We start from the raw sequence: 13,251 nt of genomic DNA, 5'->3' as shown, positions 1-13,251 counted from the left end.
TGAAAATGTTGTAGGTGTTTAAGCTTTACTAGAAGATTTACAATTAAGTGTTTAAATTCATAAGATATTTTCTTTGTTATAACTTCAAGATAACCTTGCTGCTTGTCCTTTTGTTATATTTTAGAGGTACAAATAAAACAAACAAAGCACCTCAATTTTTCAGATGGCAAAGGGAAAAACAAAAAACCACATAGAATGCTGTTTGTTATCCACTGTAGAAACTGGCTTTGTAGCTTGATGGGGTTCCAGCTGATGGATTTCTATTACGCCTAGATAGGTTCTGTCAAAACTGGAGCCAGCTTGCTATTTGTACAGAATTCGATTATTGATGACTGACTTCTACTGGATTGATAAAGTTGCTTTGTCATTGCCAGAGGCTTAATCTGGGATTAAATTACATTTTTGCTCATAAAATCCATTTCTATTTGCATTAGTCAGTTAAAAAGTGTGTATCTATTCCGTTCTTACAGCGTGTGTTTTCCTCCCACTGCATATTAAACTAGCTCTTAGGTTTTAATTTTCCCTGATTTGTATCTTACTAATTTAGGAAACACGTGAAATGTGCTGCCATAATTTTTGGTGGTGGGTTTATAGGTGGGATTGCAGTATGTACTCTTAAGAGAGCTGTTTAATGCTTTGCTTTTCTTTTTCTTAACAATGCCTGTGTGTTGTACAGGACAGCAGAACAAACTTCCTTTAGAAGAAAAAAATGCATTTCTATCCATTCAAATGAGCAGGGCTTTAGTAAGTTGCCAGTACTTTGTACAGGATGATTAGTTCAAAAGTACTGCCAGATCAGATTTAGTAGGGAACACAGGGACTCAGCCTTGTATACTCATTTTCAGGTGTGTTTGTTACTCAAGAGGACAGCCTGGCTACACAGCAAGTACAGCCTTTGCCTTTCCAGTAGGACTGGAGCAAAGCTTCCTTTCTTTTTGGGGCTCTGCAGGCCTACTCATCAAGTTGCAGGATGAGACCATCCTGCTTCCTTGTAGTCCCAATGGCAGAGGTAAACTGGTGCTGTTTCACAGCTGGAATTTTCCTTGGTTCCCTTTGAACTTATATGAATAGCTCTGTCACATTCCTCTGTGTAGTTCCCTCATTTATTTCTGAAAGTTCTGTGCTGGAACCAGGCACATTTAGGATTTACTAGTATGGTGAAGAGTGGAAGGATTACTTTACATATCTTGAAGGGTGTGCTTTCATCTGTAGTCTCAGTACAGTGTTTACCTCTTTAGCAGTGGTTTGAAAGAGTTGCTTGTGATCTGTGATAATCCCTGATGGTTCTCTGAAGATGAGGCAAGTACTTGTTCCACATCTCGCACTTGTGTATCTTTAAGCAGAGTTGCCCCTGCCTTTTATATAGGTTTATTTTTCTGAGCATTTCTGTTTTTTTCAAGATCATTTTGAATTCCAGTTCTGCCTTCCAAGATACTTGCACATTCAGTGAGCTCACAGCATTTTGGCTAGTGCAGAAAGTGCAGCGCCCTTCCTTCATTGCAAAACCTCTTGAAAGAGACAATGCTTGTTAAATGAAAGGCAGCTATGACTGTTGGCCCACATATCTACCTGTGCAGTGGTAACAGTAGTGCTGGACAGCACTGCTGAGCAGTCTGGCAGTTCAGGAATATCTCTTGCTCCCAGTGCGTTTCTAACTTCGTCTGTTTATTTTGTGCTCTTGCAGATAGATGGATTAACCCTGGGATGCTATCCGTACTGTCACCATTGTCACGCTGCATTTCCCTGTGTAGACTTATCCTCAGAAAGAGCCTTCTCTGTTGCACTGATCATGCGCGCAGATTTATGAAGCTAATGTAATCTCTTCTGCTTTTCTACTACCTTGAGTCATTCATACAGTTTCTGCTCTTAATACAATTTATCTTTTCCCCTGTAGTCTTTATAACCTTTTTCAGTTGAGAAGTTAGAGGGTTTTTTGTTGTGGGCTTTTTTTGTTGTTGTTTTGTTTAATTTAACAATTCTTATTAAAGAATTAAAGATTTTAGAGGAAGACTTTGGGTGATTTTTAAATGCCAGTATTTATAACTCAAATTTAAATTTTAGTAAGGCAAGTCAACAACAATAAGGACTGCTTAGTTTGTGCTATTTGCTAATAATAAAAATATGTACATGTGATCTTCAGCTGTTTTATGAACGCACTGATCACCTTCTTGAGGAAGAATTGTGTGGGTTCATAACACTAGAAGTCAATGTCATTAAATATGTACAGTTGGTCACAATATTGGATAAGCTATAGACAGAGTTCTAACTCAGAGGAAGAGCCAACCTTCAGGCCAGTTGTTGTTTCACCAGTGTAGATGAGTGAACCTCATTTAGTGGGTCATGCAAGCAGGAGCAAACTGGACAGGTGGAGATGGTGCAGTAATGGCCACTTCCAGCTCAGTACTACGACCCAGCAGGGCTTGTGGCAAATAGCTTTGTCTCTGGTGGGGATACATTCTGAATTCTAATTCAGCTCAAACTTGGCTGAGCTGTGATCCAGGAGACTCTGCATACCATGGAAACAAGATACTGTCAGTCTAGTGATTTGGCAGCGTTCTACTACTTTGGGAAGTCCCCATTCTCAAGCCAACATATTTTCAAGAAGCTCTCAGTTGGAAAAGAAACTCCTGTGTGTGATGCCTGGTGACATACCCACTTTATTTTCTGCATTTCCTGAATTCTAAAAATAACATTTTGTGTGTGGTTAGCCCCAGTGATTTTGATATCTGGACTGTCTTGATCATGTGCCATATTTAATGCTTCTTTGTGAAAAGGACAAGGTGAGTTTAAAAGAATAGTGTCATTTGAAAATGCTTTGGATACCGCTTAGGTGATGACTGAGCTTTGGCAGGGGTTGCCCAATCAAGAGATCTGCTGCAGTGCCTTATTTAAGAGCAGTATAATGGACTGAGAAATTAGAATTTAATGCAAGGGAAATATGCTATGTGGGTGGGTCATGCAGATGGATTTTGGTAGGAGATGAAAAAGGTTTCTGCAGTCACAAACGCTAAAATTGCACTGGTGGTACTTGACTGTTAGCCAGCAGGAGAGATGTTGAATCTGATCTAAATCAGTGCTCATTTTTTCCCCAGATGAAAATGACTACTTATGAAAGGTTAGAGGATTTATGGGAGTGTCAAAACACACAGCAGATGGGCTGGTTTAGGACTCATGAGTATAGTAATCCAAATCCTTTCTGCCAAGTATTACAGAGGATCTCTTCCTGCTGCTGGGCTACACTAAATGTATACAGTCGAAAGAGCACAGACTGTCAGGAGGCTCAGAGGAAGAGTTGCTAGTGAAAGTGCTTGTCTGAGCAGAGTTCATCTTGAAAGCACTTTCTTCACAGGCAAAAGTCTACTGGGGAGCTGTTTATATATTTTAATAAATGCTGTAACCAGTTTTTTTTTCCCTTTGGTTTGCTATACAAAACCTGGAAGAATGTAAAGCCAAAATGTGAGCTAAACCTTTCTAATTATCTCTGACTCTATTAGTACAGAGTGATAAAAGCTGTGCACAAGTCATAAATGTTGATAGAGGAAGAAGGGAAATGAGTTGCTCATTCCCTTTCTCAGCCAATGCTATCTATATGTGATTTAAAAGAACAGAAAAAAAAAAAGGGAAAAAAAAAGCGCGGTATCCTACTTAAAATTGTTGTGACAGAAGTTTGTTAAGGACAGTTTTAGTCTTGATTTCAGACTGATTCCAGAGGATCCCCTCTGAAATTGAACATTCACAATGGCATGTCAGTGTTACACAGGTTATTGGTAACTAGTTAAGATGTAGTTAGTTTCAAAATACAGATACATCCCCCAGATATGTACTGGAAGTACAGTACATAACAACCCTGAGATCATAAGCAGCAACTTTGAGATCTAAGAGAACATTGTGGCCAGCAAGTATTAAACCAATACAACAATGTAAAGCTACTGGCTTTCGAGAAGGTCCATGTCTGAAATAGTTTCTGGGGAAGGATGCAAGCCATTCGTGTCTGAGAGAAGAGGGTATTTGCACTCCACTCCTGTAGTCCATTAATTAAGCTAAAGAGTCCACCAGAGCTCCTTATCTAGATAACTTAATATTTTACAGTATAATAAATTGATATGACGGTGTGGAAAAACACCTGCTTGGGTATCTCTGAGCTCCAGGAGTGAATGCATAGATATTTCATTTGACACTGGTGTAAAATGTTTTTTTGGTTTTTTTTTTTTTTAAATATTGTTAAAGCATGAAACACAATACTGCATATAGGTAAGTTGTGTTCTTTGCAGAACGAGGAAGTGTGAGGATCCAGATCTTGCAGATCTTATGGTTAAAAAGGAGGCTGCAAATAGTTACTCCAGCAGGGAGGATGGATTAGCTCCAGGCTGGGTACAGACTGTTTGCATTTCTAGGGCTAGGAGCTAGAAGCAGACTTTTCATTCTTGCTGTTTTATGATGTATGAGGAAGATCTGAAAGTTTTAAGCACATTTTGCTATTATCCACAAGGAAAATCATACCTGCTTTAGCATAGTTTTGTCAAAGAACTTAGTGACGTGAAATTTCTCAGCATTTAATTGAAAAGCACAATAGTTAGATCTTTTGGAAAGGGAGATTTTCTTCCAATTGTTAAGTAATAACAAAATAAAAAAGCAGTCTAAACAATCCATGAAAGCTCCCTTCTGTTAATCAAGTTTCACTTGCTTAGTATTTGGGATGTCTTAATCTTTCAGTGGTATATAGCCTTCCAGCAAAGACCTGCTCTGAATTTTTTATTGAAACACACACACACACATGAACAAAAAATACCTTCTTCCACTTCCCAGTCTCTCTCCATCTAAGCAGCCTTCTCTTAAAAGACTGTAGAAGGGTGAATAAAAAAAGCAAAAAAGGTCACATTTAACAAGTGAGGGTTGTCTATATGCATGTTTGAAGGAAACAAGTTTGAAGATAATTGAGCCAAAGGGGCGGGCAGAAACATTTTCATGTAGCAAAATACCATGGGAATAAAAGGACAAGTTGAACGAGGAACATAAGGTTTTACTATGCAAATCCATGAAATCTGAATAATCTTTTCATTCCAAATATAAACTTGGTTGGGAGTTTCAGTGATAACCAGTTTACACAGCTTTGTAACGTTAAAAGTTTTTAAACATTACTGGCAGTCAGGGATGAAACATTATTTGAGATGAGTTGCGAAGTATTATCCAGCTTACAAATAAAAGTAAGTTGTTGCAGTAAACTTTCCAGGGAATATATTAATCATAAAGTGTAGATGTGGGTTTTGATTGATTTATTAAAAAAATGTTGATTTATCAGGATATAGAAATATACAAAAGCCAATAAATCAAACCAGAATTAATATGACAAATGAAATATGTGGACTTAGGCTTTACGTCACGTATAAAAAATACCAGCATTTTTTAGGTGATTCTGATACAAATAGGTAAATATTCTCATTATAAATTTATTATATATTAATGCTTCCATATTGCCTCAAAATTGAATGAATTAATCTGCCTCACAAGGAAAAATGCTATGGAAATATGAAAAAGAGTAAATTTCTTCATGAGATAAGTAGATAAATTAATTGAGACTAGACCACTAGTTACCTCTTGTAACCTGATGGTAGAAACCTATGAATAATTGACATAAAAAGGAGCAGCTCAATAATCTGTATTTCATGATATCAAGGGAAGATCCCCTCACAAGGGAGAAAAATGAGCTGTTTGAAAGAAGTAAGACAAAACTTTGTGTGAGGTCCTGCTTCTGAATAGCTGAGGAAACATCAAATAACCATCCCAGGAATGTGTAGTGTAAAATGGAAAAAACAGACCTAATAAAATGAAAAAATGATTGACAAATCCTTCCCCCATCTTTAAAAGAATTATTATCAAAGTGCTTATACTGTATCTGGAACAATTTGGCAAATAGGTTTCCTTTTCTTATAGGAGTCATCTGAGAAATTGAAATACAAAAATACACATATTTTTAGCTTTTACAGATTCTTCTGCAAAGAGAAAGTAATCAAAACCACTTTCATTTAAGGCGCCCATGTAACTGAGAGCAGAACTTAAGATCAGTCCTAGAAATAGGTGAGAAAATCTTGCTTGCTGATTCTCGTTAGGGCAGAAGTGGTACATTTCTGCAAGCATTTGAGTAAGTGCGTGCTTTTGGATGCGGCAGGGCCCGGGGAGGCAGGGGGCCCAACAAGCAGCTCCAGCTGGCAAATGCTGCCTTATTATTCCATAAATAAGTGGAGGTTCTTCAAGTTGCTAGCATGGTTAAGTGGAGGCAATTGCATGCATCACATAATATTATTTAGATGTGTATGAAGATGTGAAAGGTTTTAGCGTGCTTATTTAATATGATGTACTTTAAGGAAAAAAATCCAACATATTGTTTGTCTGTGAGATGCAAAATGAAGTGGGGCTTTCAGTTGTAGGCAGATCTGAAGGCTCCAAGTGATTACTGTAGCTAATAGGTAGGAGCTGGAAGACCTAAACATGGAATCTGTGTCTGTTTTCCTCTCTTGCCTTCTTGGAAAGTTTATTTTAGTTCTTGGGTGAGATGCCTTAGGAGAGACTTTCATTAGGGAAAACTGAATTGCAACTTTCTTTAAAGTTTAAATCTAGTTAAGGCAAACTGGTGTTTTGGTCACAGCCAGTAGCAAAGAAAGGGTTTGGGAGGTTATGTAGGAATCATTGTAATATTCCATAAATTCCTCTAAAATAAAGAGTTTTCAAATGGTCACAGAACTAAAACTTAGGCAAGAACTGACAGCCCTAAGATTTCTAAAGGCTTGACTGATACAGGCTTCATAAAACTTAAATGAAAGAGCCCATTATTTTAGTCTATGGTCAACAGCATAACACAACATTTTGTGATCCAAATGCCAGAGACTGAGATCCATAATGCTTTTGTCCATTACAAAAAAAAAGTTGTATGAGATATTTCTCAGTTCCTTTTGTTTTATAATTTACAGAAATAAACACTTGGTTTTATGCTGATAATTTTCTTTTTTTTTCTTCTTTTTTTTTTTTTTTTTTTTTTCTCCAGAGAAGGAATTTGACTCTGTTTTACAGCATTGGTTTATTGACCTCCTGGGGGACTGCACTGCTGGGTGTCCGCTTATACTGGATGGGAAACAAGCCCCCAAGTTTTTCTAATTCTGATAATCCAGCAGCTGACTCGGACAGTCTTCTCACACGTACGCTGACCTTCTTTTACCTGCCAACCAAGAACCTCTGGCTGTTGCTGTGCCCAGATACCCTCAGCTTTGATTGGTCTATGGATGCCGTGCCTCTTCTGAAAGCAGTCAGTGACTGGAGGAATCTACACACTGTGGCCTTCTATGCTGGACTCCTCCTCCTTGCCTACTTTAGCTTGAAGGGCTCCAGCAATGAGAGCGAATGCAATGGGAAAACTGTAATGAATGGCAAGCAGAATGCTAATGGGCATAGCTGCCACTCAGAGACGGAGTACAAGACACTGGAGGTGAAGTCAAGCTTTGCATCAAAAGAAGAGAATGGTATAAAAAAGCATGAAATGCAGAAACTGCAGCTTCCTTCAACTGAGAACATTGTCATTCTGTCTCTGTCTTTGTTAATAGTGCCCTTTGTTCCTGCCACAAACCTATTTTTCTATGTTGGCTTTGTAATAGCAGAGCGTGTGCTGTATGTTCCTAGTATGGGCTTCTGCCTGCTGGTTACAGTAGGTGTCAGGGCCCTTTACGTCAAAGCTCAAAAGCGCTTTCTGAAGAACTTGGTTTTTTGTTCCACTGCTGCATTAATTGTTTTCTATGGACTCAAGACTGTTGTCAGGAATGGGGACTGGCAGAATGAGGAGATGCTGTATAGGTCAGGGATAAAAGTAAACCCTGCTAAAGGTAATTTTTTCTGTTTATGTTGAATGCTTTATTTGTTCCTATCTGTCTTTGCCTTTGAATTGTTGATTGTATCAGCTATATCTAAAGAGGATACTTTAGGATAAGTTGCAGTAGTGTGTACATCAGTAAAAAATGAGGAAAAGCAGGAATGTGTTTTGATTAGGTATTACAGGTTTGGCATTAACGTGGAGAAAATGAGACCCTAAGGTAAGAGGATACATTTATTTTTTGTTGATCTTAGTTCTGTATTTTGGAATTAAAGATGCATTATTAGTATTACAGACCCCACTCCGGTAATTCTCAATTTGGAATCTGGTATCTATCATGTTAGTGAAGTTTTTTCATATGTTCACCGAATGTTCTGTTCTCTGTGACTAGAAAATATAAGAAATAGTAAAGGACAGCACCAGGGAGGTGCTGGATTTTTTTATTTCATCTGATGCAAATAACGTCAATACTACATAATAAAAATGAGGAAATGAGGTCATATTATTCAGCCTAGGAAATTACTGTAGTTCCTCCTGCATACAAGTACTGTAAAGAGTTATTGTCAAATACTTATGCCTTCCTGTTAATGTATAAATGTCAGCTCTTCGTAACATTGTCCAGCTACCTCTCTCAAAGGTTGTATCTATGCTGTTGTAAAATGTGACTACAGCTAGTGTAAACACATTCAAACAGGCAGTAAACCAGCTAGTGTAGGGATCAGTAACAATGTGTAGCTGTGGCTCTGTGGTTTCAGCATATATGGCAGATCCAGCTGGGAACCTGAACTCCACGCTGCCTGGCTGTACTGCTCTTGGCACATGAGCAAGTGTATATGAGAATGGTCAGAATGCCACCTGTGAGTGCAGTGTAGGCATTGACTAAGCCTTCGTTACTCACAGTTCATCAGAAGTGAGAAGGGATCACTTGATTGCTTCGCCTCTTTGTGAAAGAAAAAATTGACAGTCAGTGCTTGAACATATTGCATGTGAGTTTTTCAGGTTCTGCGCTCAGAAGCCCATTATACGATACAGAGTCATATGCTGGCAGAGGTGCGCTTCTTGGTTAGACAGTTACATCATACTGTAGTCTGAAAGCTGTGAAAGTAGGAGGCAAATGCAGGTGTTACTGTGAGCTGATAGGGAGCAAAGTAGATTTGGCAGATAAGATGCCTTGCAAAGCAGCATTATAATAGCTTGTCAATCATCAGGCTGGTTTTTTTTAACTCTTCCTCACATGCTTTGTTGCCCTAGGTAAACTTATTAAACTTTTTGCTGCAGTAAGTGACTTTTTGTTAACAGTGAACAAGCACATTCCATTTCTTTTTTTCAAAAGTGGTACAAGAGGAGAAGAAATGAAGTAACTGAGCAGCGAGACAGTATACCAAAGTAATTATATGGTGCTGTGAGACCAGTTTAGTGATGATAGAAAGCTTGAATTAAAATATTGGCATTCCTTGGAAAGAAAAGAGTGTGCATGCACTTGATTAAATAGTTAACGTATGTTCCATTTTTTGTCCTTGGTGGAGATCCACAGATATCTCGGACTGTATTAACAGTTAGTTGCCTGCTTGCTTTGAGCCAGTTTTTGTGCTTAAATAAAAAAAGCAACCCCAAAAATTCTGATTTTTGTGCAATAGTAGGATTGGCTGCAATGTTGTCTGGAAATTAGACTACCGGGTATTATGCTCCCAGGAGACAAGGCAAGCTATTTTCATCATACACATCTCAGCATGCACAGACTTACATACATATGATTGTCTGGTTTCTTGCCATATAAGCTGATACCAAGTTTCTTGTAAGATATGCAAAAGCAAAACCAGCATGTCAGTGTGGTGATATAGACATGACTGAGATGACTGTAAATCTCCCTAAAATATCCTGTTAAACTTCTGCTGAATATTTACTGGCCCACACACATTGTAACAAGGCTGGGTATCAGAAACTCCCAGCTAAAGCGACCTGTCACCCAACACTATTGTGAATGCTTCCTAGATTATCCGTGGCTTTGACTATGCTAATTTTATTTTCTATTTCTCATACAATCAGGCAAGCCTGACTGGACTAGACTGGCTGCTAATCCCACCAGAGCATTAGAAGATCAACAATTCAAACTGCTCTTCAGTAATTAAATGAGGTTGATGTAGGAAAAACAATTTATTTTTGTTTGCCCTTTTTTTTTTTTTTTAGTTTTATGAATGCTAGTGATAAATAGGCTATTCAGACAGCGAGACAATGAACTGTTCAGTCAAACGGCAGAGTGAAGAAGTGTTTTCCTTCCTTTTAGGCTGCTAAAAAGAGTCTGCCACTCCTCATTTCTCTGTTTTCCTCAACTTGCAGCCATTTCTCTTCATGAGTATTTTCTTACTTCTGATCATTTTTGAGCAACAGGACCATTTTCCCTGATGGTTCTGCTTTTCCTCTCTTCTCCTGCAAAGAGCTTCTGAACAGTAGCTGCTTCTGCTCTAGGCTAAAACCCAAAGAGGCATCCCTTTAAAAACTGCCTGTGTGGGACCCAGTAAGGAAGTAGAAATCTGTGAAGACCGGCTTTGCTAAAGCAAGGAATGGAGTGCTTTGTTCCAGACCCATCTGCATTCTGGCCTAGCAGGAGGAAAGCCACTCTGTGGCTGGATGCTGTGTGGCAACATTGAGCTGATGCGCTGGACTAACAAGGTCATTTGAGAGGCAAGCTATTCGCATGGGTGCATTTGTGTACTAATGTAGCTAAACTGCTTCAGAAGTGGAGTTGTCACATGTAGGTCAGGTCCTCTGCATTGTAGTACATGTAAAAATATAATCTCCTCTGCTGCTGTGGAACTTCCAGGCAAACTCATTCAGTGGCTTCTCCATCCTCAATCCTCAGTGAAGAAATGGGCGATAAGCATCTCACCAGCACTTTCTTCTCCCCCTCTCATGGACACCTTGCAGGCAGTGCAGGCAGAGAAGTAATGTTCTGCCTCAGGTGAGAAAACCCGTACCCCTGCAGGCAACCACAGCCTTTCTGCAATTTCGATTTCTCCAGGCTGTTCTTGCCAATCGCTAACAATGTGGAAAAAATACTCAAAAGCATGGTCTATGGCTCATCTCTCAAAAAACCCCGAAGTACAATGCAGGAGAGTCAAGTGAGTAGAAGTTGGTGGTGCTGCCTCTGAGCCACTATGCACATCCCAGCTTTCCTGACTGCCCCACTGTGTGACAGGCAGCTGCCAGCCCTTGCCTGGTGGAGTCATAATGAGGACTTGGGATGCCTTACCTTCATCTGGTACTGGCTTGTTCTTCTGCTGTTTTGGTTATGGCTAGCATTTCAAATATCTTTAAAGTGATCTGAATATTGCCTCATTACAGTTTGTCAGCACTTGAGGGAAAAATTGCCAAGATTGATTATGGTAGTTTATGCATCCTGAAGTGGCCATATACATGTTTTGACACCAGGGAGGAAAGGCGCAAGTGTTTCCCTGTGCTGCCTTCAATTTAATGAGCAGCCCAACTGATATAAAACAGCTCACATTTGAGTGGTTTTTTTATAGTGGAGGAAGCCTCCTGAAATGTAAAAACAAACAAAGTTAAAATGGGTGGTAGCTGTTGTATCTTTCTCAATTAGACTGAGAGTCATTCTGTGGGGATTACTAACTTAGTTTAATGTAAAATTATAATGACACACAAAGTAATTGTTCTTGTTATGCCTTGTTATCTCTAGTTTTCTCTGTAGTACTAAAGGTAGGCTTCAAGAAGCATAATGTTTTTCCTCCAGGACATTTTCTACCTTGCAGTCCCCATCTGAACATCAAAGATCATTATCATATATTTGCTGTACTGTTACAGACACTGATTAAAGAAGTAGAAAATAACACGGAGAGGCTTAGACTGTTAGACTGCTGCAGAAGTATTAGTTGCTTGGTCATATTTACTGATGAAATTTTAGTCTCCTGGTGTTTGCTGTGACATTTGTAAGTAAGCTTTGAAGATCCTTCCTGGAAATAGTTGACCTGCTACATCAAGTGGGTGCTTAACTTTAACCGTGCATTCTAGTCTCGCTAAATTTATATATGTGGCTACTGTTTTCGCAATGGAATGTACAGCAGGAAATAGTTACCTAGGCTGCTTCCAAAAGCAGTATTACCACATTATTGTGGTGCTACACCCAGTCTGATAAGCTCTGTCTTGCACCTGGCACTGACTTAAGGTGGCCTTACAGCTTTTGGCTTCAGAACCAGTTCTGCATGTTGCTCAGATATTTGTCCTTGTCCATCACATATTAGTGTTAATGAAATATCACATGATTACATCTTGGGTAGGTCAGTGGGACTTGAGATGTGCTTTAGTCCTTTCCTGAACCAGTTCTGCAGGGGAAAAAAAATAATAATAAAAAAATGTAATCTTTAATGTCTATTACATGAAGACAAAGTTGGAGTGAGAGGGTTGAGTTTCTTGTTTCAAAGAAACTCTATTATTGGAGTCAAATTACTTAGATGTTTCTGATAGTTGATTGACACAAAGACTTAAAAAAAAAATTTTTTTCTTTCTAAGAAAATCATTCAGATCATCTGTGTTTTAAATGTTATAGTCCCAGCTGAGTTAAAAGCCCTGTTCATAGCGTCTTGTCTCTTAACGCTGATTACCCTGTTGTTCTCAGTGGGCAGAAATAAGACGAAGGTACGGTGCTGACGGAGAAGAATACAGAAGTTGCTTCATATGAATATGGAAAACTGCTTTCCTTCTCTTTCCAGTCTTTCTCCTACTCCCTGTTCTTACGAGTATTAATCATTCAATTTTGCTTAATATTTTCAGAAGATATTCTAATACTGAAATGCTCTTCTGGACTACAATGTTCCTTTTCCCTGTCGTACTTTTCTCTCTTTTTTTTTTTTTTCCTTCGCAACAGGGTTGTGAGATCTTCCTGCTTCATTCTGCTGTATTTATGCCCGTAGAAGATTTGAAGAACTTCTCTTTGCTTTTTTGGCACCTTTGGCATAGCATTCAGCCTTTATTAGTTTTATTCTCTGGAACGTCATGGTTTATTAATTTTTTCTTTTTTTTCTTTATTTTTTTTCTATCCCCTCCCCCTTATCATGAGTTTAGCACAGGTTTGGTAAAGACTGCTTCTTTGTGAACATGTGAATGTCAGAATACAAATAGGAAGTTCAATTGTGAAGTCTTAGTTGAACAATAATGTACAGAGTACCTGTAACTTATCAGAGTAGTCATAAGAAAGTGGCAATTGCATTTTTGTTTCATTTTATTCTAATGCAATTTTATTTAGTTACTGTACTGTTTAGTTTGCTAATACTATCTGCTAAATAAAATTGAAGGAATCCTTAAAGCTGAACTTAGAATTTAGCTTATTTAAGCTCATCTATGTAGTGAATACTTGCTTTTTGAACTGAACTGCAAAAAAAATT

General features: G+C 38.5%; 1 protein-coding gene across 1 annotated transcript in view; it reads left to right on the top strand.

The window, feature by feature from the left end:
• TMTC2 (transmembrane O-mannosyltransferase targeting cadherins 2) overlaps positions 1-13,251 on the top strand; it is a 254,191-nt gene that overhangs the window by 136,022 nt on the left and 104,918 nt on the right. Inside the window, exon 3 of the mRNA XM_037389907.1 lies at positions 7,040-7,868. Within this exon, the coding sequence (XP_037245804.1) occupies positions 7,040-7,868 (829 nt within the window). The remainder of the gene's footprint in view (positions 1-7,039; positions 7,869-13,251) is intronic.

This window comes from Falco rusticolus, chromosome 5 (assembly GCF_015220075.1).
Source record: "Falco rusticolus isolate bFalRus1 chromosome 5, bFalRus1.pri, whole genome shotgun sequence".
Taxonomy (NCBI): Eukaryota; Metazoa; Chordata; class Aves; order Falconiformes; family Falconidae; genus Falco; species Falco rusticolus.
Note: the sequence above shows the minus strand (reverse complement) of the source record. Positions and strands in the feature narration are given on the sequence as shown.